General features: G+C 45.8%; 1 protein-coding gene across 5 annotated transcripts in view; it reads left to right on the top strand.

Moving 5' to 3' along the window:
- The window catches only part of LANCL2 (LanC like glutathione S-transferase 2), a 61,438-nt gene extending 39,736 nt beyond the window's left edge, over nt 1-21,702 (top strand). For all 5 annotated transcript variants that reach the window (XM_059934320.1, XM_059934321.1, XM_059934322.1 and 2 more), the window contains exons 6-9: nt 2,898-3,080; nt 13,847-14,023; nt 16,766-16,838; nt 19,197-21,702. In XM_059934320.1, the coding sequence (XP_059790303.1) occupies nt 2,898-3,080; nt 13,847-14,023; nt 16,766-16,838; nt 19,197-19,312 (549 nt within the window). In that variant the 3' untranslated portion in view covers nt 19,313-21,702. The remainder of the gene's footprint in view (nt 1-2,897; nt 3,081-13,846; nt 14,024-16,765; nt 16,839-19,196) is intronic.
- Nucleotides 21,703-26,894: the final 5,192 nt, after the last annotated feature.

The raw sequence follows: 26,894 nt of genomic DNA, 5'->3' as shown, positions 1-26,894 counted from the left end.
CCCTCTTCCGCTCTGCATGCAGCCTGCAGGCAGACCTCGGCGATGTTGCGGGTTCAGTTCCAGACTGCTGCAGTAAAGCGAAGAAACATCGCAGTGAAGCAAGACTATGCTGTAGTCTGTTAAGCGTGCAATAGCATTGTCTTAAAAAAAAGTGTGTACATACCTGAAATTAAAAATATTTTGTTGCTAAAAAACGCTTAACCATCATCTGAGCCTTCAGTGAGTTGTAATCTTTTTGCAATAGTGAGATCAAAGATCACTGATCGTCGCATAGTACAGGGAGATCAGCTCGGTGCTTTGTGACCACCTAGAGGGGTGGGATAGGGAGGGTGGGAGGGAGGGAGATGCAAGAGGGAAGAGATATGGGAACATATGTATATATATAACTGATTCACTTTGTTATAAAGCAGAAACTAACACACCATTGTAAAGCAATTATACTTCAATAAAGATGTTTAAAAAAAAAAAAAAAAGATCACTGATCACAGATTACCATAACAAACATAACAATGAAAACCGCAAATGCAGCACAGTAAAGCAAAGAACAGTAAAACAAGGTCTGGCTGTGCCTTTTGTTTGTTTGTTTTTTCCCCCTATTAAGCCTTTATTTATTCTACTACACTCATAACAGAGTACTTTATAAAGTTATTCAAAATTACAATGCTAGTAAGTCAAGGAGCATGGATTAGAATTTAGATCTTTTTAATTAAAAGCCCATATATTCCTTTTTTAAATTTTCACTTATGAATTCCTTTTTTATTTTTACCTTTTGTGTCATGCTGCTCCTCACTGAAGGGAAGTAGGAGATTCCTATCTGCACAGGACTAGAGCTCCCTTCTCTGGTGATTAGTAGGGGCCTTTGGTTATCATTGTAGAAAGTAAAACACGTATATATTCCAATTTGTGAATTTAGGTGCAGACATGTTTCCAAAATAATCAATTCCATGTCTCATTTTAAAATGGCAGTGTTGTTCTAGACAGTTGGTAGATTGTCCATTTTTCTCTGTTTTCCCAGAAAAAGGTTTTTTTTGTTTGATTTGTTTTTTTAAGATTTATTGATTGATGATTGCTATGTTGGGTCTTCGTTTCTGTGCGAGGGCTTTCTCTAGTTGTGGCAAGCGGGGGCCACTCTTCATCGCGGTGCGCAGGCCTCTCACTGTCACGGCCTCTCTTGTTGCGGAGCACAGGCTCCAGACGCGCAGGCTCAGTAGTTGTGGCGCATGGGCTTAGTTGCTCCACGGCATGTGGGATCTTCCCAGGCCAGGGCTCGAACCCGTGTCCCCTGCATTAGCAGGCAGATTCTCAACCACTGCGCCACCAGGGAAGCCCCCCAGAAAAAGGTTTTAACAGTGGCTTTTGAACCCTGTTTTAAAAGTGATCATACCCTTAAGGGAAACATAATCATGAGAATCACACCAATAAAAAATAATTTAGATTTAGGTGTTTAGTTTAATTTTGCTAGATACTGGGGGGTTCCTTGAGAGAATCACAAATCATAAAATTTACAACTCATCTGCTTTTAAAGTGAAGAGCCTGGAAACACTCTTTCGTGAGGATCCTACTTAGAAATTGGCGTCAGCGTTCTCCTCCTGGTTGGTAGCAGCGGTGTGCCGGAGGCGGTCTCACGAGGCCGGCTGCACACACCGCTCCCCGGCGGGGCCGGCCTAGCCGTGCGGGGGCTCCATGTGCGCTTTCATCTGGACAGCTGTCAGAACGACACACACAAGAACTTGCAAAATATCACTTAAAGGGAACGCCACTCTCACGGTGAAGAATAAAGCACAGTTCTCCTCTGGAGACTCATTTCAGAACCTCAAGGAAAACAGAAAGCAGACACCCAGCTTCTCTGGTGAGACTCGGGGACTTCTGGAGCCCCGCGCGACACGTGGACTGAGAACGGACGGAGGAACCGAGGAACAGCAGGTGACCTGACGGGACAGGGGTGCCCGCACAAGGTGCCGGAGGAGGCGGATGCCAGCCAGAAGCAAGCCAGGTGTCCTGCAGGGCCCTGCGCTCGGGAGCTTACGGCGCCACCGGGGGCGGTGCCAGGCGTGTGTTCCGGTGGGCAGTGAGGTCTGGGCCGCGGGGGAGCCTCTTTGGACATCCTTGTGCGGCCCGGCTGGACCTGTGCCGTGAGATCACCGTGCAGGGCGCGGTGGCTGCAGGAGACGGTACGTGGTCTGCAGCGGTCAGACCAGTTCTTCTGACGCCAGGAAGCCAGGTGGGGAGGAGGGTTGAAGTGGAGCGCAGACCTGAAAGCGGGGCTTGGTGAGTGTCCGCACGGTCAGCGGGAGACCTCCCTGCTGCCACGGCCAGCCCCGCACCGGCACCCTTCCCCGCCCCAGCTGGCAGCACGGCACCCCCTCACCTGCGGGAGTGAAGTCGCTCTTTCGGAGAAACAGCTCAGATAAAAGATTTGTAGGTATAGGCATATGGAAGTCCCCACTGAAAAAGGTCGCTAGCTGTCTGTGGTGGTTAATTGTATGTGTTCACTTGGCTGGGCTACGTTGCCCAGATATTTGTCAGACGTCATTCTGGGTGTGTCTGTGAGGGAGTTTGGGTGATGTTTACGTTTAAACAGGTGGACTTGTAGTAAAGCAGTTTGCTCTCCGCTTGTGGGTGGGCCTCATCCAGTCAGACGCCTCCCCCCTGAGCAAGAGGGAACTCCCCAGCGGATGGCCGGCCGCCAGTTCCGTCCGCAGCATCGCGTCAGCAAGGGTTGAGGCAAAGACCTGCCCAGGCCTTCAGTAACCGGAGAAGCGGATTAATTCTAACTTTATGTGTTCCTCAGTATTCTGGGTAATTGATGCTTACCTATATTAGCCACAATGCAGAGGTTTAAAAAAAAAAGCTTATGGAAACATAAATTCAATGTTTTATTTTTGTTTGTTTAAAAGCCGGCAGCAAAAGTGGACCAAGAAACCTTGACAGAAATGGTGAAACCTAGTATTGACTATATGCGCCACAAAAGATTCCGATCTGGGAATTATCCGTCATCCCTAAGCAATGAGACAGACCGACTGGTGCACTGGTGTCACGGGGCCCCCGGTGTCATCCACATGCTCATGCAGGCGTACAAGGTCAGTGCTGCGGGGCGTGTCCTTAGCACCCGAGGTGCACAGACACGGTTTTCACCACCACGTTTTCAGTTTGGTTTTGGTAAGCACATTTTGCTTGCAAACTAAAAACATTTTAGAGTTAATATTTTTACTAGTAAACAGAAAGTCTTTTTATTTCACTGTTCATCACCACTGTAATTGGAGTTGTAAGTATATGTGTGTGTGTTTTAACAGGGATTATATTCATGTGTAAAAGAAAACCTAGATGACATAAGTATGAATATCCAGTAAGGCAGGAGGCAGTATTATAACCAAAATGCTTTTTGTTTGACTTCACATCATTTGATTTCCTTGCTTGAATAAGCCTTTATCGCTAGATGATGCTGCTGATGATTCAGGAGCTTTTAAATTTGAGTTTTAAATTATTATAAAGTTATTTACAAAAGATTGATGTGGCATTCAAATTTTTACACATATGAGAGGTATTATTGGAAATTTAGGCAGTACCTTTACTGATGAATTGTAGTAGACTCTGTAGATCTATCTGGGCACAATATTAAGAATACTGCTGATTTCTCTCCTGGACTTAGAATTATCATGTGAGTTGAAAGCAAACAATTCTTCTTTTGCAATTTTATTTTTCTTTTAATGCATCTTTGTTTGTAATAGTTGATGTTGGAGATTGTCACTTATATACCAATGTATACAAATGTAACCACAATGATTGATTAGTGTTTTGGCAAGGTCTCTTAGTTTTGCAGAAATAGACTTACTGGAGCAGAATTCACATGTCTACCTGAAAATTACAGAAGAACTGGTCCCTGAATCAATTTTATTTTCCTTTTGTGATTAACTATAATAAATTATTTAGAAAAATTGGGAATTACCTTTCATGATTTAGGCTGATTTCTCAGAATTTTTTAGTCCTACAACAATAACACCAAAAATATTCACATAATATAAAAGTCAGTTACGAGCATTCAAGAAAATAACTCAGAAAGTTATGATGTTTGATGAGAGGAAAGCACAACGAAGTATACTTTTTGGAGATCTGAAGAACTTAATGATTCATCTTCTTAACAGTACGTCAACTTTTAAATTAGAACAGAATTCTGTTCAAATCACTGCCTCCCCTTTTCTCGAGCTTTAGAGGAAATGTAACTTCAGTGACATAGAGATAAGTCTGTAATATTACAAATATCCAACCATAGGATCTGAGCACAGTACTGACAGCACAAACAGGAATCCTTTGGTACTCAGAACAGATGTTTGACTGGTAAAAACTGAAAGCTTCTCTTTGTCAAACTCCTTTTCCCTTTTGCTTTAACGAGGATCAGCTATAGAGGTGGGCACTCCTGGTGGCTGGTAGTCTTGGCTTCTGGGGGTCTCCCCACTCCTGCTTTAGCAGCTGAGCTGTGGGCAGTAAGGAGTGGTCAGGAGCCAGGGCTTGCAGTGGGCCCTTGTCCTGGGCAGTTCCATTTCCATTAGCCCTGCTGACCGTGGCCACCATCTGCTTCCACCACTGCTGGTACCAAGGGAGCAAGCGCCGCACACCCCTGCCAGCGGCAGGGCCACCGCGTCTCAGCCCAGCTCTACCTGCAGGGCTTCCGCTCCGGAGACCACTGGGTGCCCGTCCCCCCGCACTGATTCCAAAACAGAAACTCCTCTTTTCTAGAAACATGGACAGTAAGATCCCATACTTAGTCACTAAAACTTAATTTTGTCCATGTACTTCAAAGTTCCCAAACATGAGGAAGGGGAGGAATAGCGGAATCTTCTGGGGCAGAAGGCGTCAATGGTAGTTTGAAGAAGCATAGATAATGTAGTTTTACAGTTGGGGGTGAAAATATGTCTTCAGAGTATAAGTTAGTGGAGTATGAAATTTGTACTTGGCCAGGACAGGGGGTGGCACAAAGCTAGAGAGACACAGCTCTAGACTCTATTTTCTCTCAAGTTATTGTTAACTCAGATTAAGAGGGTCCTTGTCCATTGAAGCCATCTCTCAAAATGAGGAAATGTTTAAATTTTGTGTAATAACAAGCTTTCAGCAGTTTCTCATGCTGGCACATAAAGTTGTAAGTTCTTCAGGAGCACTTAGGAAGGCATAAGGTGTTCAAGTATTTAAAAAAAAATTAATATCTTTCACAAATAAAACTATAATTTGAGTCCAGATTCACACTAAATTTGTTTTCCCTTCCTATAGATGCTAATCACATTTCACGTAGGGTATATACTCTTCTTGGTATGAACATGTATTATTCGCAGTTATGTAGTATTGTAGATGGTCTTGGAAAAAATGTCAAGATTTTTAACAGTATTTCTATGCTGTATTAGGAATTTTGTTACTTGCAAATGATTTCCTAACAATTACATTTGTGGACCTCATAGCTGGACTCCATTTTGATGAATAGTTACGATCAGTTCTTAATTATCTGACAGTAAATTACGGGTTACGGTAACAAATTCTACCACCTTCTAACCACACATTTAGGCCTTAGGGCATTAGCAGTTTGTGTGGACGCAGCCACTAATAAACAAATGCTAGGTTAAATAAAATTATATTTGGAAAAGTAAATCTGTTGCCCAGGAAAACCAGGTAAGTCATACCAAAGTGATATCAAAGTAATCCTTTGATTCTGGGCTGAATGTGTGAAACAACCATACCTTCCCCTCCTGCACCCACAAGCCTGCTCTGAAATTCCCACAGTAGAACTGGGTTAGAATGCGTCCTGGTGGTCGACTCTTCACTGCCCATCAGAAAATGTTTTCATATGAATTATTTTCCAAAAGCTCATTTGTAAGTTGATTATTTCTGACATGGAATGTCTTTCTAGGTGGTGTATATCAGGATCACCTGGAGAGATTATGTTCAAACTATATTTTCTTTCCTTCTTCCTCAAGATTCTGGTACCTTCCTAATGTTAAGCATCATTTATAAACGTACCACAGTTTATGCCTTTGTTTTTCAGTTGTTTCTAGTTTTTTGCTATTGTGAATGAGCTATAGTGAACATTCTTGTACAGATCTTTTCGTAGACGTATGTTTGCATTTCTTTGGGGCTAATAACTAGGAGTAGACTTGCTTGATCAGAAGATAGCTTTTTTAGTTTCCTAAGACACTGCCAGACCTTTTCTCAAGGGCTCTACCGGTTTACATCCCATCAGCATGTAAACAGAGTTCCAGTCGCTCCACATCTCTGCTAACACTTGGTGTTGGAAGTCATCTTGATTTCATTCTGGTGGGTATTTCATTGTGGCTTTAATTTGTGCCTTCCTGATGGTTAATGATGTCGAGCAATTTTGCATGTGCTCATGGGTCGTTTGTACAGTTGACCCTTGAACAACATGGGTTTGAACTGCGTGGGGCCACTTATACATGGATTTTTTCAGTAAGTACAGTACTGTGGTACCACACGGTATGCAGTATGGTGAATACGGGGATGCAGAACGGCATACAGAGAGAGCCCACTGTAAAGTTACACGAGGGTTTTCAACGAGGTGGGGGCCGGCACCCCAACCCCCATGTTGTTCAAGGGTCAGCTGTGTATCTTTGTTGAGTGTCTGTTCATATCTTTTACCCACATTGTTTTATGTATTTATTGTTTGTTCTTTTATTATGGAGTCATAAAAATTCTTCATATGTTCTGGTTGTAAGTCCTTTGGTCAGATAACGTTTTGGAAATGATTTCTCCCAGTCTGTAGTTGGCCTAATCATGTTCTCTATGACATCTTCTAATGAGTAGAGTTTTAAATTCTGGTAAAATCTGCCTTATAAGTGTGTTTTTTGTAATGGTAACTACTTTCCGTATCTTGTCTGAGAAATTTTACTTACTCCCAGGTTATACAGATAGTATTCTCCTACATGCTTCATGGATTTAGATTTTACATTTAGAACTGTCTCAGATTAAGTTTTGTATATTATGTGAAGTAAGGAGTGAAGTCCTTTTTTTTTAACCATAGGAGTATCTGATTGTTCCACATCATTTGATTTCCCCATTGATTGATTTGGTACCTGTAGAGGCACTAGTTCAAACGTCAAATGACCTAGTAAATGTAGGTTTATTTCTGGGCTCTCTGTTCTGTTTCTTTGGCCTCCTTACCTGTCTCTGTGATACCATGCCGTTTGGATTACTTTAGCTTTACTCTAAGTTTTGACATCAGGTAATTTAAGACTTCAGCTTTGTTCTTCTTTTTCAAAATTGCTTTAAATATTCTAGATCCTTTGCATTCCCGTATAAGTTTTAGAAATCAGTTTGTCAGCAAAAGAGGCCTATTGGGATTATGACTGAGATTGCATTCAATCTGTAGAACAGTTTTGGTAGAATTGATACCAATATTGAGTGTTGTTATACACAAATATGGTATATCTCTCCACTTTTTACATTTTCTTTAATTTATGTCAACAGTGTTTTATAGTTTTTGATGTCTTTATATTTAAAGTCTGTGTCTTCATAGTTGGGAGTTGTCTAGCAATGCAGTCTAACAACCTCAGCCTTTAATTTGGAATGTTTAGTTCATATATAGTTAATGTAATTATTTATGTGGTTGGATTTAGCTCTGCCATTTTTCCATATGGTTTCTATTGGCTACATCTTGGAACTTTTTTTTCCTCCTCTGTTTTTTCTTTCTTGCCTTTTTAGGGAGGTAGGAGAGAGTAACTGAATATTTTCTGGAATTCCAGTTTAATTTCTCTGCTGACTCTTTTAACTATATCTATTTGTACATTTTTTTAGTGGTTGCTAAATATACATCTTTAACATTGCAATATACATCCTTAACTTTTCACAGTCTGCTTAGAATTGTACACTTCATATAAAATGTAAGAAAATAGTAAGTGCCTAGTTCTCTTGGCAGCAGTTCTGTACATGTTTATAACATCTGTCAGATGTATCAACAAATGTTATAAACCCCAGTATAGTTTTATAATTTTTGCTTTTTAAATAGTCCTGTGTATTTTAAAGAAATTAAGACAAGCAAAGAAGATGGTCTTTGATATTTATTTGTATATTTCCTCTTTTCAGTGCTCTTCATTCCTTCTTGAAGGTCCAGATTTCTATCAAGTATCATTTCCTTCAGCCTGGAGAACTTCCTTTAGCATTTCTTATAGTCCAGGTTTGGTGACAACACATTGATTATCACTTATCTTAAATTTGTCTTTATTACACTTTCATTCTTTTTTTTTTTTTTTAAATGGAAAATAAAGGACAGTATATTTTAGTTGTAGTGCATGCATTTGGATCCCAACTCATTGCTAAACAGTCCCGTGCCTCCGGCCCTGCCTCGGGTGGTGAGTGCCACATGGACACCATGTTCCGCCTGGAGCCACCCACTTGAATGCACCAGTCGGAACTCCTTTGGCCTGGCTTTCATTGATTCAGCAGATTACTTAGAGGATGATCCATTGTCAAAGAGATGGTTCTTGCAAGGAGTGCATGTCTGGCGGACAGCCTCTAGTTTGTAGATCGTTGTGGAATCTGTGGCAACGAGGATGCTGTATCTTCCTCTAATTTAAGAAAATTTCTTGCAGTTCTCTGTGAGGATGACGTGTGGTCCTTGACATCCAAATGAACTGATACAATTCTAACAGTAGAATTCCTACTGTTACATATTCCTGTGGCACTGGTGCAGTTTGTACCGAATTGCTTTATAGTTTTCAAGGTGAGCTTGACGTTTTGGGATTACTAGTACATCTGCTTTACATACCAGGGAACTTTTCCTAATATAGGTGAAAGTTTTGGTTACTTCCTGGTTGTTCCTACAATGGTGATTTCCATGGGCAAAATCTGGAACAGTCCCTCTGGGGGTGGTGCCTCAATCTTCCTTCCACATCTTGTGGTGGTTTGTGAAGAATGCTATCCTTACCGTGAACATCTAGATCAATTTTGTGGACATTTCTTTATTATTCCAAAAACTGCAGAGAACAGGGGTTTTGTAATAACTGATCCAGAAATTCCCTTGCACTTTAGGATTGCCTAATAATAAGCAAAAGCAATGAGAGAGGTGAATATTGCCCTGTACTTAAGAAAAGTCAATTCTGCTCCCCCATCAAATTGGCTACTAAGTCTAAATGGAAGATGTAAAAAAAATTGAAGTGGAAAATTGTGAAGGATTCCTTCTCTCCAAGACCTACAGTGGAAATGCCTCTTAGGAATTAGTTTTTTAATTAACTACTAAAATATTGTAAGTTTAATCTCCTAATAAATTGAGTATTGTTACTGGAAGAGGTCTTGTAAATGAATCAGCTGAAACGTCACTTCTACTTAAGAGAATAAAAAAAAAATGTTAAGTAGTGTTATTAACTTCCTGTCGTGTTTGTTTCTTGGCAAGTCCAAACCCTCTTACCAATCCAGTTTCACTGAATATGAGCTCATTTTTCCTTTTTTGATATTTTCCTTGAAGGCTTTAATTTTAATAGTTGAAATCATCTTAAAGAAGATAAAGGAAATATTGGATAAAAAGATGAAAGCGGTAAGAAGGAAGGGAAAAATCTTCATTTCCTTGGAGCGGACATTGTTATTCACAGTGTTTGTGAAGAAATGATAAACACCATGGCAGTAAGACAGATAATGATTTGCATCCCAAAGGCTCTTGCATGTAGTCATGTATTAAGCCATAAAAGAAAAAAATCAACCCAGTTTTCCCTTGGAAAAGCTTAAGAGGCAGAGGGAGTAAGGTCAGAATCTTATAGCTCGGTGGAAAATTACACCAGCTATTAAAAAATTCTGAATTCTACTTCATACCATGAAATCCACAACAGGGTTATTTATACAGAGGAGAGAGAGGAATAAGGTCTCGGTGACCAGGTCTGAGGAAGGGACAGGGTGTGTTCTAGTCCACAGTGGTTCAGAAGAGTTAGGTTCACTCTGCGAAGGGTTAGATGTGGAACAGTGTGTGGTCTCAGGGCTGTGGTACCACTGCCTCTTACTCTTCACTCTCTTATTTTATTTTTTTTATTGAAGTATAGTTGATTTACAGTGTTGTGTTTGTTTCAGGTGTACAGCAAAGTGATTCAGAGATATTATATATATCCTTTTTCAGATTCTTTTCCCTTATGGATTATTACAAGATATTGAGTGTAGTTCCCTGTGCTATACAGTAGGACCTTGTTGTTATATATAGTAGTGTGTATGTATGTTAATCCTAACTCCTAATTTATCTCTCCCCCCTTTCCCCTTTGGTAACCATAAGTTTGTTTTCTATGTCTGTGAGTCTGTTTCTGTTTCATAGATAAGTTCATTTGTGTCATATTTTAGATTCCACAGATAAGTGATATCATATGGTATTTGTCTTTCTCTTTCTGACTTACTTCACTTAGTGTGATAATCTCTAGGTCCATCCATGTTGCTGCAAGTGGCATTATTTTCTTATTTTTTATGGCTGAGTAATATTGCATTGTATATGTGTACCACATCTTCTTTATCCATTCCTCTGTCTATGGACATTTAGGTTACTTCCATGTCTTGGCTATTGTAAATTTCACTTTCATTCTTTGAAGATATTTTTGCTGAATATCTACGCTGACAGTTGTTTTTTTTTTCCTTTCAGTTCTTTAAAGATACTGCTCCACTGTCTTCTGGCCTTCACTATTTCTAGGATGTTAGTCATTCTTTATATTGTTCTCTTACAAGTAGTCTGTGTTTTCTCTGGAAGCTTTCAGGATTTCCTCTTACTTTTTGGTTTTCAATATTTTATCATGTACCCATGTGTATCTGTTTGTATTTATCCTGCTTGAGAGCCTTTAAGCTTCTTGAACTTGTATGTCTTCCACTACATTTGGTAAATGTTAGGCCTTTACTTTCCAACAGGTCTCTGAGGCTTTTGTTTTTAATTTCTTTTCTGTAATTCAGATTGTATAATTTCTATTTATTTACCTTCATATTCACTAATGAGTTCTTCTCTATTAAGCCTTACTCAGTGAGTTTTTAATTTCATCTATTGGTGTTTTTTCAGTTCCTGAATATCTATTTCTTTTTATAGTAATGTTTCTCTGAGATTTCCAAACCATTCATTGATGATGTGTTTAGTTTCGTTTTCATCCTTAAAGATTGTTAATAACTGCCCCAAATGCTTGTCTCTGTTTTCAACATTCAGTCGTCTCAGCATCAGTTCATTTCCTAATGTGAGCAGACAGACTCAGAGAAGTTACGATGACTCACCCAAAGGTACTCGGTCAGTTGTAGTGGAAGAGGGTGTCCAGCCATGGCTTCCGACTCCAGATCTCTTACGTCTTCCTCTGCATCGCGCTGTCTCTTCAAACTTTCTGTCATGACATTTCCCAGGGAGATTTACGATTTGAGAGAGGTAATGTGGATCAGTAAATAGATTTTCTGGCCAAGTTATAAGGCTACAATGTAGAGAAGATAAATCTGGGAGCTTCAGTGTTCATTAAATTTTCAAATGTCCCACTATTTATTTTTTTTTAAGGAATATTTATTTATTTGTTTGTTTATTTATTTATGGCTGCATTGGGTCTTCGTTGCCCTGCGCGGGCTTTCTCTAGTTGAGGCGAGCGGGGGCTACTCTTTGTTGCGGTGCACGGGCTTCTCAATGCAGTGGCTTCTCTTGTTGCGGAGCAGGGGCTCTAGAGCGCAGGCTCAGTAGTTGTGGCTCACGGGCTCAGTAGTTGTGGCTCATGGGCTCAGTAGTTGTGGCTCATGGGCTCTAGAGCGCAGGCTCAGTAGTTGTGGCCCACGGGCTCAGTAGTTGTGGCTCGTGGGCTCAGTAGTTGCGGCTCTAGAGCGCAGGCTCAGTAGTTGTGGCGCACGGGCTTAGTTGCTCTGCGGCCTGTGGGATCTTCCCGGACCAGGGCTCGAACCCGTGTCCCCTGCATTGGCAGGCGGATTCTTAACCACTGCGCCACCAGGGGAGCCCCTCAAATGTCCCACTGTTCAGAGTAGCTCCTCACGTGGAGCACGAGTGTGTGACGGTAGTGGGCGTGGTGGGCGTGCTGTGGGCACGCGCCGGGGAAGGAAGGTGACGCTCGCTGTGTGGGGTGCCTCTAGCAGCTTCAGTCTCACCAGGGGGGCGGGGAGAACGGGAAGGAAGTCCGCCTGGTTTCATGTACCACTGGGTGACCATCAGAAAGGAGCCAGTCAGGTTTTCTTTAGGACTGGCCTTACTCTCCGTGTGATTTTATGACATAGCCTCCAAAACAGTCTCCTTTCACCTGTCAGCTTTGACCTAATCTTTTTTAGGATGGGAAGAAGGTTCCTTTTATAATTCATTGTAAGAGGCTTAAGATGCAAATGAGAGGATGAAATATTGTGCTGGCATGATAACATAGAAAGAATGGTGGTTAATGACAGCTCAGAAGTAGCACTAACCGTGTGCCAGGCAGTGTTCTAAGAGCTTCTTGTATGTTATTTCTTTTTAATACAGCAAGCCGCTGAGATGAAGAAATGGTATCTTTTTTTTTTTTTAATTTTTTTATTTATGGCTGTGTTGGGTCTTCGTTTCTGTGCGAGGGCTTTCTCTAGTTGCGGCAAGTGGGGGCCACTCTTCATCGCGGTGCACGGGCCTCTCATTATCTCGGCCTCTCTTGTTGCGGAGCACAGGCTCCAGATGCGCAGGCTCAGTAATTGTGGCTTACGGGCTTAGTTGCTCCGCGGCATGTGGGATCTTCCCAGACCAGGGCTCGAACCCGTGCCCCCTGCATTGGCAGGCAGATTCTCAACCACTGCGCCACCAGGGAAGCCCGAAATGGTATCTTTTTGTAGTACATTAAGATGTAAGAGGTGACTTGTCCTCGGTCACATTTAAAAGGTGACAGAGCTGAGACGCACACTCAGGGACCCCAGAGGCCGCGTCTCAGCTGCTTTTATGGCTGGGAGTCTTGCTCCTGGCCCTGGTGAGGCTCTGCACCAGGAGCGGTGACGGAAACGCGGATCTGCCTCTTCCCCCTTCTGGCCGCAGCGGGCGCTGGTCACAGTTCGGGCACTTCAGTTCTCCTGCACCTCAGAGCCGCCTCAGCGGGTGCCCAGGAGTCACGCTCAGCAGTCACAAGGAGGATCCCCTTTGCCGCCCCAAGGAGCTCTTCTCCAGTGACCTTTGGCCTCTGATCCGTGGTCCAAAACTCATTTGCACTAGAATGGAATGAGCTAAGCAGGGGAGACTGCTAATAACAGATTCAGAGGAGAGGACCGGGGAAGGAAAATAAATGAAATGTGAGGAGACAGAGAAGAGTGTCAGGGGGAATCTGCGGGGGGGGGGGGGTGAAAGTGTCCTCACGCTGGCGCACTTGCCTCCGCCGAGCGCGCTTGTCCCTCCGTCCCCGTAAACCACTGCGTGGAGGTGGTGCCGCCTGCCGCTGGGCTGAGGACGCTCTCTGCGGGTTTCCTTGTGACGGTTTATGACCGCTCGTCGGGTGCGTTGGCTGTGTGGCTAACGAGGATGTGGAATGTTCCGGACCTGGATGACGGGACAGTGTGGGATCCTCGACTGCCCTCTGCACGAGTAGGAGTGTCACAGCTGCAGCCTGCAGGCCCCAGGAGGCACAGGTGGTTCATTTGTGACAGAGCATCTTACCAGGGAGGTCTGGTAGCCTTCCTGATAACCGTTGGAACTTTAGAACTGCTTTTGAAAAACCATGAACTCGAAGGCAGGCGAAGCGGGGAGAGGAGTGGCTTGGGCTGCACGGTGCCTGGTGCAGTACCGCTGCCGCTGGGCTTGGTTTACCCGTCATTTCAGGTTTCTGAACGTCGTGCAGTTTTCTAAACAGGAAGGGGAAATGTTTTGCTAACTCGTTGCATAAGACATCTGTTTAACACTGCTTTGTTTTTCATTGCCCAGGTTTTTAAGGAGGAGAAGTACTTGAAGGACGCCATGGAGTGCAGCGATGTGATTTGGCAGCGAGGTTTGCTGCGGAAGGGCTATGGGATCTGCCACGGGACCGCTGGGAACGGCTACTCTTTCCTTTCCCTTTACCACCTCACGCGGGATAAAAAGTACCTCTACCGCGCTTGCAAGGTAAGGACATCGCTATCCAAACCGCTTCTCAACCCTCCAGGGCACGCACACAGCCCAAATACAGCTCTCTCCTCCTTCAGACATGTTTCTCCCGACTCTGCGGTTTCCTCTGCAGAGCCTTGTCCCTGGCGGCCGTGTGCCTTGGCCGTTCCATCTGTGCAATGGGACTAAGGGGTGGAAATGCATTCTGGAGTCCCGTGACTTGTTAGGATGCCCTCCTGTGCATTTATTAGCTTCATGACTTTGGGGCGCCCCTTCTTCAAGCCTCAGTTTCCTCATCTGTAAAAATACTACCCGCCTCCTAAATTTGTTCCAGGAGGAGTTAATTGAGGTAATGGGCAGGCCGTCGGTAGTTGCCCCTGCTTAAAATCCTCCAGTGGTTTACCACTGCCCGTGAGCAGCACCCACAGCCCGGAAGTGGAGAGCCCCGTGCGCCTCGGCCCCTGCCTGCCTCTCCCCCGCCTTGCCCCGCGCTCTCCACGGGGCGCAGCGTTCCTGGGGCTTCCCCGAAATCTGCCTGGTGGAGGCGACCTCTGGGGTCTCCCCCGTGACAGAGCCACCGGGGCGCTCACCGTGCGCTTCTGCTTGTTCCCGGTGTGCCGCAGCCTATACCACGAGCTGCGTCATCTTCCTAGTCAACGTCCCGACCCGACCCAGTGCCCGGGACGGTGCCGGCACCGAGGACAGGCTTAATACGCATCGGCTGTGCGAAAATGAACGCACAGAGCAAGACTCAGTAAACGTTTGCTGGTGTTTTTATTACTATACACACGTCACAAAATAAAGTGACAGGAACACAGAAAAAAAGATTGGAAGAAAATGCACCAAGATGTCCAATGACCCTTGATGGATGGCGGCATTCGGGTGGCTTATTCTGTGTATTTATTACTGTTCTGAAGCCTTTTCCCACACCAGATGGAGCAGAGCCCTCCGTCTGGTGCCCCGCCCGAGTCACGCATGCGGTCGTGGTGCCCACACTCAACAGAGGCCGCGCAGGGTATCGTGGGGATGCAGGGGGCGGGCGCCTGACCCGGGCGTCGGGGGCACCACGTAGGCCGAGACCCAGAGCAGAGCTGGAGCTTGAGCGGGCGGTGGGAGGGGTGCCGCCAGCCGAGGAAGCTGGCGTGGTGAGCACCCTGGGGCCCGCAGCATTCCCTTGGCCAGCGCAGAGCAGGGCAGGAGCTGGGGTCAGCGAGGCGAGGGGCAGTTCGGGTGGACGGCAGTCGCAGTAGCAGGTGGGTAAGAACATACGGGGACTGGGGAAGGCTTCGTGGGGGCTGAGGCACAGCTAGTTTTGTAAAGATGTGGAGCTTTTCAGGTGGGCCAGGAAGGGCGTGGGGAGGCGAAGTGCACCCCAGTGGGAGACGAGCCCCTGCAGAGCATGGAGGCAGGCAGGGCGCAGTGCAGCCTGACCCCGAGCGCTCAGCGCGGGAGGGTGCACGGGCGCGGGGTGAGGTCAGCGGGGCCGAGGCCAAAGAAAGCTAGTCCTTCCCCTTAGTCAGTAGATCTGAGCCTTGGTTACGCCTTAGAGTCACTGGGAGCTTTAAAGGAGTGCCTGGACCCCACCCTGGGCCCGGTTCTGCGGGAGCCCAGGCCCCCCGGTGCCAGCTCCTGGGTGGTTCTCACCTGCAGGCGGGGCTTCCCAAAGGTTTGTGATTCATGTTCAGGCTCCTCTCGGATTGCCGTGGCCACAGTGGAATGGATGAGGTAGAGGTAAACAATTTGGGTTTCTCCAAATTGTTGTTTAATAATTAATGCAAGAAATGTTGAGTTATAAACCAAGGGCATTGGCTCTGATACTAAAGAGGAGAGATTCAGAAACACTTAAGATATTGATATAGCTGATTCACTTTGTTATAAAGTAGAAACTAACACACCATTGTAAAGCAAGTATACTCCAATAAAGATGTTAAAAAAATAAATAAATTCCTCTTGATAGACACTAAAAAAAAACAGATATTGAGCTGAGCCCACAGAATTCAGTGGGTGTTTTTAATGTGGAGAAGACAGAAATGTATGAATGTCTCTCTGATCTCTGACTAAGGAAACCAGATAGATGGTGGTGCATCAAACAAGGTAGAAGAGTGAGCAGATTTGGAGGGTAGAAAGTTTTATTGTATATGTGCTGAATTTATGATTCTTTATATACATATGACAAAAAATAAGTTAGCTTAAATTTATTATAATGTTATAAAAATCCATTGAAGAGGTTTAAGAAGACAGGGTGGGGGAGCTCAAAGGAAATTGCTGAAAAAGCTGAGGGATGAGTTTTCAAGATGAACAGGGTGGGCAGTGGGGAGCGGTGGGGGGAGGAGGAGGGGGGAGGGAGGGCTGCGTGCTCAGCAGAGGGGCTGGCGGTGAGCCCAGAGAGCAGAGCGGGGCGAGCGGTTCAGAGCCAGTGTTTTAATCTGGGCGGAGCGCCTGCAGGGGCAGGAGGCAGTGCTTAGAAAAGACCAGAGGTTGTTGGGTTGTGAGATCTCTTACTTCAGTCTTCCCAACAACCTTCCTAGGTAAATTCCCCCCTACAGAGGAGGAAACAGGCCGAGGCAGGTGACAGAGCTCGCCAGGTCTCACCTGCTCAGAACAGGTGGTGCCGAGTCCCTCCAAGCTCACACTCCTGGCCACTCTGTTGCCTGGGAGTCTGCTTTCTTTGATTCTTGGTGAATTCACTGCAGTGTCTTATGCGTTCCATTTTCACCAAGTGAAATCCCCACTCTTAAAAAGAAATGTCTTTCTCCCTAGTTTGCAGAATGGTGCCTAGACTATGGAACACATGGCTGCCGCATTCCTGACAGACCCTATTCTCTCTTTGAAGGTAAGAGTGAGGGAGAACTCCAGGTTTAAGTATCTGGGTGTGTGCATTTGGTTCTCCTGACCGTGCACCATCACGGTTGATCTTAGTTAGTAATCGCTGCACAGCTGGTAAATACTGTGTGCAAAGTCGTTCATTGCTGAAAATTATATTGAGTCTCTTTACCTTGCCTGTTTTGTGCTCCTGTGAACTTCTTCCAAGTATTTTTAGATCTTTTGTGACGTGTATAGGCGTAGACTGTCTGCTGCTCAGTAATGGAAGAAAATAAGTTTACTCCTGTGCATTTCATCGGTAATATTGTGCATGTAGTATTGATCTATTCACAGCAAACTTGGCTAGTTACTTAAATGTATTTAATTATTCAAGTCATGTAAAGAAGTGTAAATAATTAATATTAGTAATTTAAAAGTATTAGTAAATTCAAGTATTAGTAGTTGGAAAAAATAATGAGAATATTGAAGACAGTTCTGAAAAACAAGAGCAATGAAAGAAACCAGCAAACACATTGCGAGTCTGCTCCAGGCACACACAATACTTAGAATATAATGCAGGAAAACAAAATGGAAGTCCTACAGAGACTCAGATATTCTTTGTTTAGTGTGTGTGTGTGTGTGTGTGTGTGTGTGTGTGTGTGTGTAATGGTAATTTGGAACATAAGCCACAGAAACCAGAGGGCAAACGTTAAATGGTGTTAGGATAAATGGATGGTAACTTTTAAATTACTTTAGAGCCACCTTTTATAGTAATTCCAAAATAAATTTCAGAAGGAATACATGAATACTTTTTAAAAAATCAAATGATAGATGGGTGTTGAATTTTGTCAGGTGATAAGATCATGTGGTTTTTCTTCTTCAGGCCCCTAGCACTGTGGATCACATTGGTTGATTTTCAAATATTAAGCCAACCTTGCATCTCTGGAATACACCTTACTTGGCCATGGTGTACAATTCTTTTTATGTATTGCAGAATTATATTTGCTAATATGTTGTTGATGATTTTTGCATCTATATTCATGAGGAATATTGGCCTGTAGTTTTCCTTTCTTATAATGTGTTTGTCTGGTTTTGCTATCTGGGTAATACTGGCCTAATAAACTGTATTGAGAAGTACCTTCTCCTCTGTTTTCTGTAATAGATTGTATATTAATTGGTGGAGGAATTCTCATTTAAATGTTTGGTAGCATTCTTCAGCGAAACCTTACTAGCCGAGAGATTTCTTTTTGGGGAGTTTTAAATTTACAAATTCCATTTGTTTAATAGGTTACAAGGCTGTTAAGTTATCTGTTTCATATTCAGTGAGTTTTAGTAGTTTGTATGTTCAAGATGTGCTCCAGTTCACCTGCGGGGTTAAATGTACGTGCATAAAGCTTTGGTAGTAGGTCCTTCGTTATCTTCCTGATGTCTGAATTGTCTGTAGTGCCATGCCGTGTTTTATTTCTGCTACTGATAATATCTTAATCATATAATAGATAAATGAGCAAAAGTTAGAGCATTTGTCATTATCCTTTGCAGAATAAGATCTTTTTAATATTCAAAGAAACCGTAACGAAAAAATGTTTCTCAGAGTAAAAATTTTCGTCTTTTGTGTCATAAAAATGAGGTGTATTTGTATCAGATATAACACAGTTAATACCTGAACTCTAAATGGAGTTCATGCAGGTTCATAAATTCAAGTTTATAATGGCAAATTCAAAGCCCCAGCGGGTGAAAGTCTTTGAATGTAGCCTCCCGAGAGGCTGGAAGCTCTTGCATTCTTCTGGGCCCCTGTGCCTCACAAGTGCCTGGCAGGAGACACTAACTAGCTTCTCGTTGGCTGGGTGAGTGCCGGTGTGGAGGCCGCTAGGCTGGAAGGGCCCGCAGCGCCCAGGACCTTTGTGGAGGAGCTCCCTCCCGCCACGGGATCCTTCCGGTAGGCTGCTGAGTTACTGCAGTGATTGGCGGTGGGGATTTTGACCAAGCAAGTAAAGGTCGTTTTAAAATAACATTTTTGAAACCCAAAGTGCAACCTTCTGTTTGGAATAAAAACGTAAAGGCTCTGAGAGGAAGTTTATATGTTGGAATATCACAATAGCAGCGCCCTTAACTTTTTTGTTAGCCCTTCTGTGAAATCATCTTAAAGTGTCAAGATACAAGATTAAAGCTCAGAAACCAATTTTTAAAATTAAGGTAATGAAGAAAACTGGTATTACCTGCTGGGTGCTAATGCGAAGATTTCCTTTTTGTGTGTGTGAAGTTATTTTCAAAGTCCTCCCCACCTTTTCCCACATCCTTACAGCCCCAGTAAAGGCAGTGATCAGAGGTCACTTGGTTCTGGACCCCGCCGCGCACCCTTTCTCACAAAGGACCGCGTTTTGCGTTGCAGGTATGGCTGGCACAGTTCACTTCCTCTCCGACATCCTGGCCCCGGAGGCATCACGGTTTCCAGCATTTGAGCTCGGCTCTCCACAGAGGGATACAGAGGTTCAAAAAGACTACTGAGAGATCCAGCTGGACCAGGAGCCACCGGGTTGCTTAGTGCCTGACACAGAACCAAGTGTGAATCCTGAAAGAGGGAGAAAAAGGAGAAGCAGACACCCTCCCAGACCCCCTGTGTCAGAGTGTGGTGACAGAGCATCCCATCGGCGTTCTGTAACAGTGTCCCCTCACTGGTGTAAAGTGTGAATTCCTTGTGTCCCGTTCCCTGTAGTGTGTGCATGTCTCTTGGCGTTTGCTGTCTGTAGGTGTACATTGTTCTAAACGGAAGCCCTTCTCTGTCCATGAGCCCGAGCTGGCTGTGCATGAGGGCACGTGGCAGCCTCTTCTCTGTACATAATATTTAAAGTGGGGTGTTTTCTGTACTGACAAAGAGGAAATAGGCAGGTGGTGTCTCTCCTATGTAGCAGAAGATTCTCCGCAGCGATGTCCCAGTGGTAAGACTTTCCAGCATTTTCTGTGGGTACCTTCAGATCAGCATGAGAGAAAGACCACTCCAGAAATGAAAAGAAATAGAACAGGTAGAGGGGTTTGCTGGAGAGGGGGTGGTGAGCCTTTCCACCAGGTAGTCGAATGCTCCCTCTTCGTGTTTTGTGCTCACCTCGGTGTTTTTAAGAAGCCACAGGGGGTGCGTTGCAGCTCTGCTGGGGCTCCCTTTCTCTGGCTCTTTGTGTGAAGTTCCGGACCCTCCTCGCAATCTAGGGCAGCTCGTGCCCTGGGGAGTGGACTCATGACACCAGGGCCATTCAAGGGAGCCGTTTTCGTGGCCACAGTGTAAATCGTGTAGCAGTGACTGAGGCTTGGCAAGTCTAGATTCAGTGTATATTATTAAAATAGGCTGCACCTCAGTTCTGTCAACATTATAACTTAGTGTTGTAAGTACAGTGGATACAATTCCAGATGCGTAATAAGCAGGAAGATACTCATCTCTTCCCATGTCCCTCCAATTAAACTTATTCCAAAACTTGGTAAGTTATCAAAGTACAGATTTGGAATGAATTTAGTCCTTATTTTTGTCTGCTATTTGGGTGATAAAAGTCTCACCTTTGATGAAACGTATTAAGCATAAAGTACTAGTCTGCATTTATGCATATGGAAAAGTCTTCTAACCAAGAAAATTACGATACTGTCTGACATTTTTTATTTTAAAACTGGGCATTAATTTGGCTTAGCGTACCCTCAATAATTTTACCCTGTAAATCTGTTTTTAGAAGAGTTTTGCTGTCATGGTATGAGTGGTCTAGGACTTTCTACAGACTTCTCATCTTATGAGCTAAGGCCAGATCATAAAAGACAAGATAGGTCTCTCTGATGGTCTGGTCCTTATCTACAAGGGATTGTCAAGTGTTTATCAGCCCTCATTTCCACTCCTTTCATAAAGGTGAAAGGATGTCCATGTAGAAGACGGATTCCTTCACACGCGTGTAGTTCTCTGCAGCTCCTAGGACGCTGCTGAGCCCTGGTGGTGGGGCTGCCCCCCGACACGTGCCCTTCGGCTTCTCAGCGATGCCTCGTGAGTCTCAGTCACGGCTCTTCTTTTCAAGTCAGGCTGATGACTTCCACAGCTATAAATCCTCAGCGTTGTGGATTTGCTCATACGCGTCTCAGGCAGCCCGGTTCCCCGGCACCTGCCGGCGGGACGCGGTTGAGCGGAGGGGCTGGTTGTCCCAAGAGCTCCCCTGGCGTCACAGGTCAGCCCAGCTGCACCGCGGCCACCTCGGCCAGAGCTCAGCGGCAGCCCGCGGGGCTTCGGCACAAAGTGTTACCCGAGCCGTCTCAGTTCTCAGGGGAGGCCGGTGGGGCTGCACAGGCTTCACCCCACTCAGCAAGAGGGGGCAGCTCGTGGAGGCCCTGGTCCTGGCCACGTGTCTCCTGACCGGAAGCAGTGAGGGTGACCCTTCGTGATACCTGGGCATCGCGCCACGTATGTTCGGCTTGTTTCTGACTCGCGCGCTGAGGGCAGATGGAGCGCTTGTGAGGTAAATGGAGGAGATTGTATTTGCAGCGTCTTTTTTAGAAGCCAGCTGGGTTGACCCCTTCCCACTTAACCCGCCGGATGTCAACAGAGGCGCAGTCTGTGACTCCACATTAACCCGCCTCCTGGGTCGCGCCGCAGGCAGCTGCACAGTGCTGGGTCCGGCTCTCCGTCCCCGGAGGCAGCAGGGCAGAGGGGTCCCAGAGCTGGTTTAGTGGTTCTGATGAGTGCGATTTCGGATCTCAGAGCATCTCACAGTGATTTCTTACGTTTGTTTGTGTATCCAAGATGTGTCTAAGTGTTTAAAATAATGTGTATGCACAATGCCATTTTAAAATGTGAAAGAGAAAACATTGATGTCCACAGAAAGTATGTGGGGTTCCCTGGTTCGGTACTTAGTAAAAACACGGTTTTGTTGTGACCCTTGCGGGGTCTTCGTCTGTTCTCACCTCTGTGTGCCTTTGAGAGCGACGGTTAGAAGCCTCGGCCACCGTTCTGAAGATGGCCTTCCTCACGGAAAACGTGGCCGTTGCTCATGTTATGGTGTCCCAGGTGCTTCACTAGAATGACGGCTTTCTCTCTTCATCCCAAGGGCCTCCGAGCCCTGGGCAGTACCAAGAGAAGCCTGTCTTGAGCTTGCCCGTGAGACAGGCCTTTACGCTCACAGTCACCCTGCATGGCCACAGCGCGGCTGGGGTCACAGCGTGCACGGCGGTGGGCGCTCTTCTCATCACTGTTTTACAAATGAGAAAGCTGGCGGCCTTGCCCAGGGTCACAGCCGGAATGAGGGACGGTCAGGCTTCAGACCTGACAGTTCTTGCCAGTGACCATACTTCTGACTTGTTCTCAGTACCTCTTCCCCTACGTGCCCAGCACAGAAGGTGAGAAATTGAAACCCCGGAGAGGCCCTGTCATCTGTACCCCTGCCCTCCTGGGTCCCTCGAACCATTCAGTGCAATTCCATACTACTCTTAACTTCGTAAGGCGGTCTCAACCGCTAGTACTTCATTTGCTGAATTCACAAAAGCAGGACCCAGGTGGGAGGTCCAGGTCCCCCAAACGTTTTTACAGACTGTCTTTACTCCTTCCCAGTCTCTTTGCTAAGCTTCAAGGACCCCTTCCTTTCAGGTCTCAATTTTTCCACATCCTGTTTTCTGGAGGGGAGCCAGGTGTCCATTCCAACCTGACGGTCACCCCCAGTGCCTGTCAGCCTTCTGTCAAACTGGCCGGTGGCCCTGGAAGGCTCTGCTGCATCATCGCTTTTCCTGATCAGAGGGAGGCCGCGGGCTCCTTCAAGGCCCCTGCTCCCCGGAGTTAGGCCACTAGATGACTGAGGCTATAATGACGTCCAGTCGGCCTCACAAGCTGCCACTGCCCCCACGTCCCTCTCCAGTTTGCTCAGGTCCCCCATCCAGCAGCTGCTTGTTGCACACCTGCAGCGTGCCAGGCCTTGTGCTCGGTGCTGAGAGTGACGTGCCGATCACCGTCCTCCTGCGGCTCACACTGCCCCTTGACGGACGCCCGCGGAGGGCAGCGGCCCCGCGCTCAGGCTCGGGGCAGGCCCTCCCCTGCCGGGACCTCGGACGGCTCCTCTGCAACGCGGGCGGGCAGCAAGCCTCCGGGCGTGCGCTTCCTGGTAATGGCAGGCGGGCACCACGGGAAGTGTGACCAGTTGGGCCTTACAGCGCGGTGACCTCTGACGTGAGGCTGGTCCCTGTCGTCAAGGAGCCTGTGGAGGGGACATCCGGAGCAGAGACGGGACCAACCTGTGTGAACTTGGATAAGCAATTTCCTACAGAGGTTTTCTGTGTCATCAGGACCACCTTATTTGGTTAGTGGGAGAATTAAAATGGAATAACAAATGGAGAAGGCATCTAGCATGTGAAAGGGCTTTTGATGGGGGAGTTGAAGGTGTGCGTGTAGTGCTTTTGTGTGGAGAAACAGGCTCACTCTCCTGAGTCATGAAATGAAAACCCAGGTCTGTCCGCCTCCAAAATCCCAAGCCACACCACCATCGCGTACCACCGCTCTGCCTGGCAGCCCCGAGCTTTCGGCCATCGCGTGCGTGTGCCTGTGCATGTGTGTGCCCAGCCGCACCGAGGTCCTTCAAGGGGAAGAGTCTGCCACAGGGGCAAGGAGGCACCAAGCCACAGTTTCAGGCTTACACAAAATCTAGAAGTTCAGAGAGGCTGGGTTCTCCGTCCTCTGGCCTGTCCTTTGTTTAATGCCCCTGGACATCTTCCTGCTTCTGTACCAGGTAGATTCTTGTGGCTTTCATAAGATCATCATCAGATGCAGTGCTGGTCACATGTTAACGGACCTTACACCCTCCTTAAAGTATTGTTCATGAGGGAATAAAACATGTAGCAAGAAGCGTAATCCTATATCCACCCATAATCATATAAATGTCCCCCACGGTCCCAAGAACTGAGGAAGCCAGCTTTTCAAACCATTTTGTCACAGAGGCCATAGGGAAGTTATCCAGCGCTTTATGCTTGGCTGCTGGGAACGAAGAGGGGGGTAATGAACAGGACGGTCCTGCCCCCAGAGGCTCTCCAGTAGCAAGAAGGACCATGCTCCCTGCAGCGGAACTGAAAGTTCTGAGAACTTGCCTGCCTGAAGGGTGTCCCTGTTCTGCCCTGACACTTGAATCATAGATTGTTTAGCGAATTCTGCAGTGGAAGTCACTTTCCTCCTGAAATTTCAAGGCGGCGTACTGACTTCCAGCTTCCAGCGTTACCTCCGAGAACCTCAGAGCCACCGTGATTCTTGTTTCTTTTTTTTTTTAATTAATTAATTAATTTATTTATTTATTTATTTTTGGCTGCGTTGGGTCTTCGTTTCTGTGCAAGGGCTTTCTCTAGTTGTGGCAAGCGGGGGCCACTCTTCATCGCGGTGCGCGGGCCTCTCACTGTCGCGGCCTCTCTTGTTGCGGAGCACAGGCTCCAGACGCGCAGGCTCAGTAGTTGTGGCTCACGGGCCTAGTTGCTCCGCGACATGTGGGATCTTCCCACGCCAGGGCCTGAACCCGTGTCCCCTGCATCGGCAGGCGGATTCTCAACCACTGCGCCACCAGGGAAGCCCTGATTCTTGTTTCTTTGTGCTCAGATCTTGTGTTTTGATGTGATCACTTTGCAAATTGTACAATTTTTTCTCTGTCATGATAATGAGCCTAGTCCTGGGTTCTTTTTTTTCTTTAACATCTTTATTGGAGTATAATTGCTTTACAGTGGTGTGTTAGTTTCTACTTTATAACAAAGTGAATCAGCTATACATATACATACATCCCCATATCTCCTCCCTCTTGCGTCTCCCTCCCACCCTCCCTATCCCACCCCTGTAGGTGGTCACAAAGCACCGAGCTGATCTCCCTGTGCTATGCAGCTGCTTCCCACTAGCTATCTATTTTACATTTGGTAGTGTATATATGTCCATGCCACTCTCTCACTTTGTCCCTGCTTACCCTTCCCCCTCCCCATGTCCTCAAGTCTGTTCTCTACGTCTGTATCTTTATTCCTGTCCTGCCCCTAGGTTCTTCAGAACCATTTTTTTTTTTTAAGATTCCATATATATGTGTTAGCATACGGTATTTGTTTTTCTTTTTCTGACTTCACTCTGTATGACAGTCTCTAGGTCCACCCACCTCTCTACAAATAACTCAAATTTCGTTTCTTTTTATGGCTAAGTAAGATTCCATTGTATATATGTGCCACATCTGCTTTATCCATTCATCTGTCGATGTAGTCCTGGGTTCTTGGTAGGCCCTTCCAATCTGGGAACTCGTGTGTTTCAATTCTAGGAAATTTTCTTGAATTATTTCTTAATGTTTTTTTCCCCTCCACCTATTGGCTTTACAAGAGATTTCAACTTTATTTTTGAATCCTTCCATTGTGTGTTTAGTTCCAGGAGTTTTTCTTGTTCTCAGGGTATCTTTTGTGTATATCCTCTTCATATTTCTTGTTGCAATATCTTATCTCTTTGAGGATGTTAATTTATTCAACACATAGTCATGAAGGGCTTATTCAATGCCACACATTATTCTAGGCACTTGGAATCCATCAGTGATCAAAACAGTCAAAAAGTCTTATCTTGTAGAGTTTGTGGTATAGCAGCGAGAGACAAACAATAAGGCTAAATAGGCAAATTTTCTCTTATAAGGAGAAACTTTCTCTTATAAGGTAATAAATAATATGGAAAAGAAGATAGAATAAAACAAAATAAGAGGGACTGACGGTGGAGAGAACACAAATTACTGTTTTAAACAGGGTGGTCAGAGTAAGACTAGAGACAGTGACATTTGAGCCAAGACTTGAAGAAATTAAGGAGTTGGCCAGATGAGTATCTGTGGAAAGAGCCCCTGACAGAGGCCGTGCCCTGTTCAAGAGCGGAGTGAATGAGCAGACGGGGGGAGGAGGGAGGAAGGCCTGGGCCTGGAAGGCCATTCGGAGGAGTTTGGCTTTTACTCTGGGTGAAGTACAGAGCCACTAGAGGGTTTGAGCAAAGGAAGGACAGTATCTGATTTATGCGTCGAAGGGGACATCCTGAGAGAATGCCTGGTGGACGTAGGGAAACCAGAAGGCTGGTCCAGGAGAGAGATGATGTGGGCTTGGCGAGAATGGGCGGCCTCTAGCGGTGTCCTAGAGCCAGTAGGATTCCTGACGGCCAGTGCAGAGCACGAGAGAGCAGAGTTGGCCTTGGAAGGGGCGTTGCCAGCAGCTGAGATGTGGAAGAGGCCAGTCAGGGGGATCAGGGCATGTGGAGTCCGAGGTGACCGGGGACAGCTGGAGTTTGGAGAGAAATCTGGGAGGGAACTGTCACTTTGGAGTCATTTGCATATTGATTATTTACAGCTATGAGCTGGGAGAGCTCACCCAGAAAGTGAGGGGAAAGGGAATGGGGAAGGAAGGAGCTGAGGCCGAGCCTTTGGCCACGTAACGCCAAGAATCGGGAGGCGTTTGCTCCAGCAAAGGAGGATGAGAAGAAGCAGTCACTGGGTAGAGGTCTGTTTCCCTGGCGGCCAGTGAGGAAATTGTACGTGTGCAGAGGAGTGACCGGCTGTTTCACGTGATCCTGGTAAGTGAGAGAAAGGCTAGGAGTTGGCCTTTCAAAAGAGAGGAAAGAAATGGGGCAAAAGAGAGGAAAGGAATGGGGCCATAGTTGGTAAGAGAAATAAGATCAAGAAAAAACTTTTTTTTTTCAGAAAAATAACAGCATGTTTGTAAACCAATGTGATCCAATGGGAACTTTTTAAAAAAATGTTGGGACTTCCCTGGTGGCTCAGTGGTTAAGAATCCGCCTGCCAATGCAGGGGACATGGGTTCAATCCCTGGTCCGGGAAGATCCCACACGCTGCAGAGCAACTCAGCCCATGTGCCACAACTACTGAGCCTGCACTCTAGAGCCCGCGAGCCACAACTACTGAGCCCGCGTGCTGCAACTACTGAAGCCTGCGCGCCTAGAGCCCGTGCTCCACAAGAGAAGCCACCGCAATGAGAAGCCTGCGCACTGCAACAAAGAGTAGCCCCCGCTCGCCGCAACCAGAGAAAGCCCATGCGCAGCAATGAAGACCCAACGCAGCCAAAAATAAATTTATTAAAAAATAAAAAATGAATA

Source organism: Balaenoptera ricei, chromosome 9 (assembly GCF_028023285.1).
Source record: "Balaenoptera ricei isolate mBalRic1 chromosome 9, mBalRic1.hap2, whole genome shotgun sequence".
NCBI lineage: Eukaryota > Metazoa > Chordata > Mammalia > Artiodactyla > Balaenopteridae > Balaenoptera > Balaenoptera ricei.
This window is presented reverse-complemented; position numbering and strand designations above follow the sequence as displayed.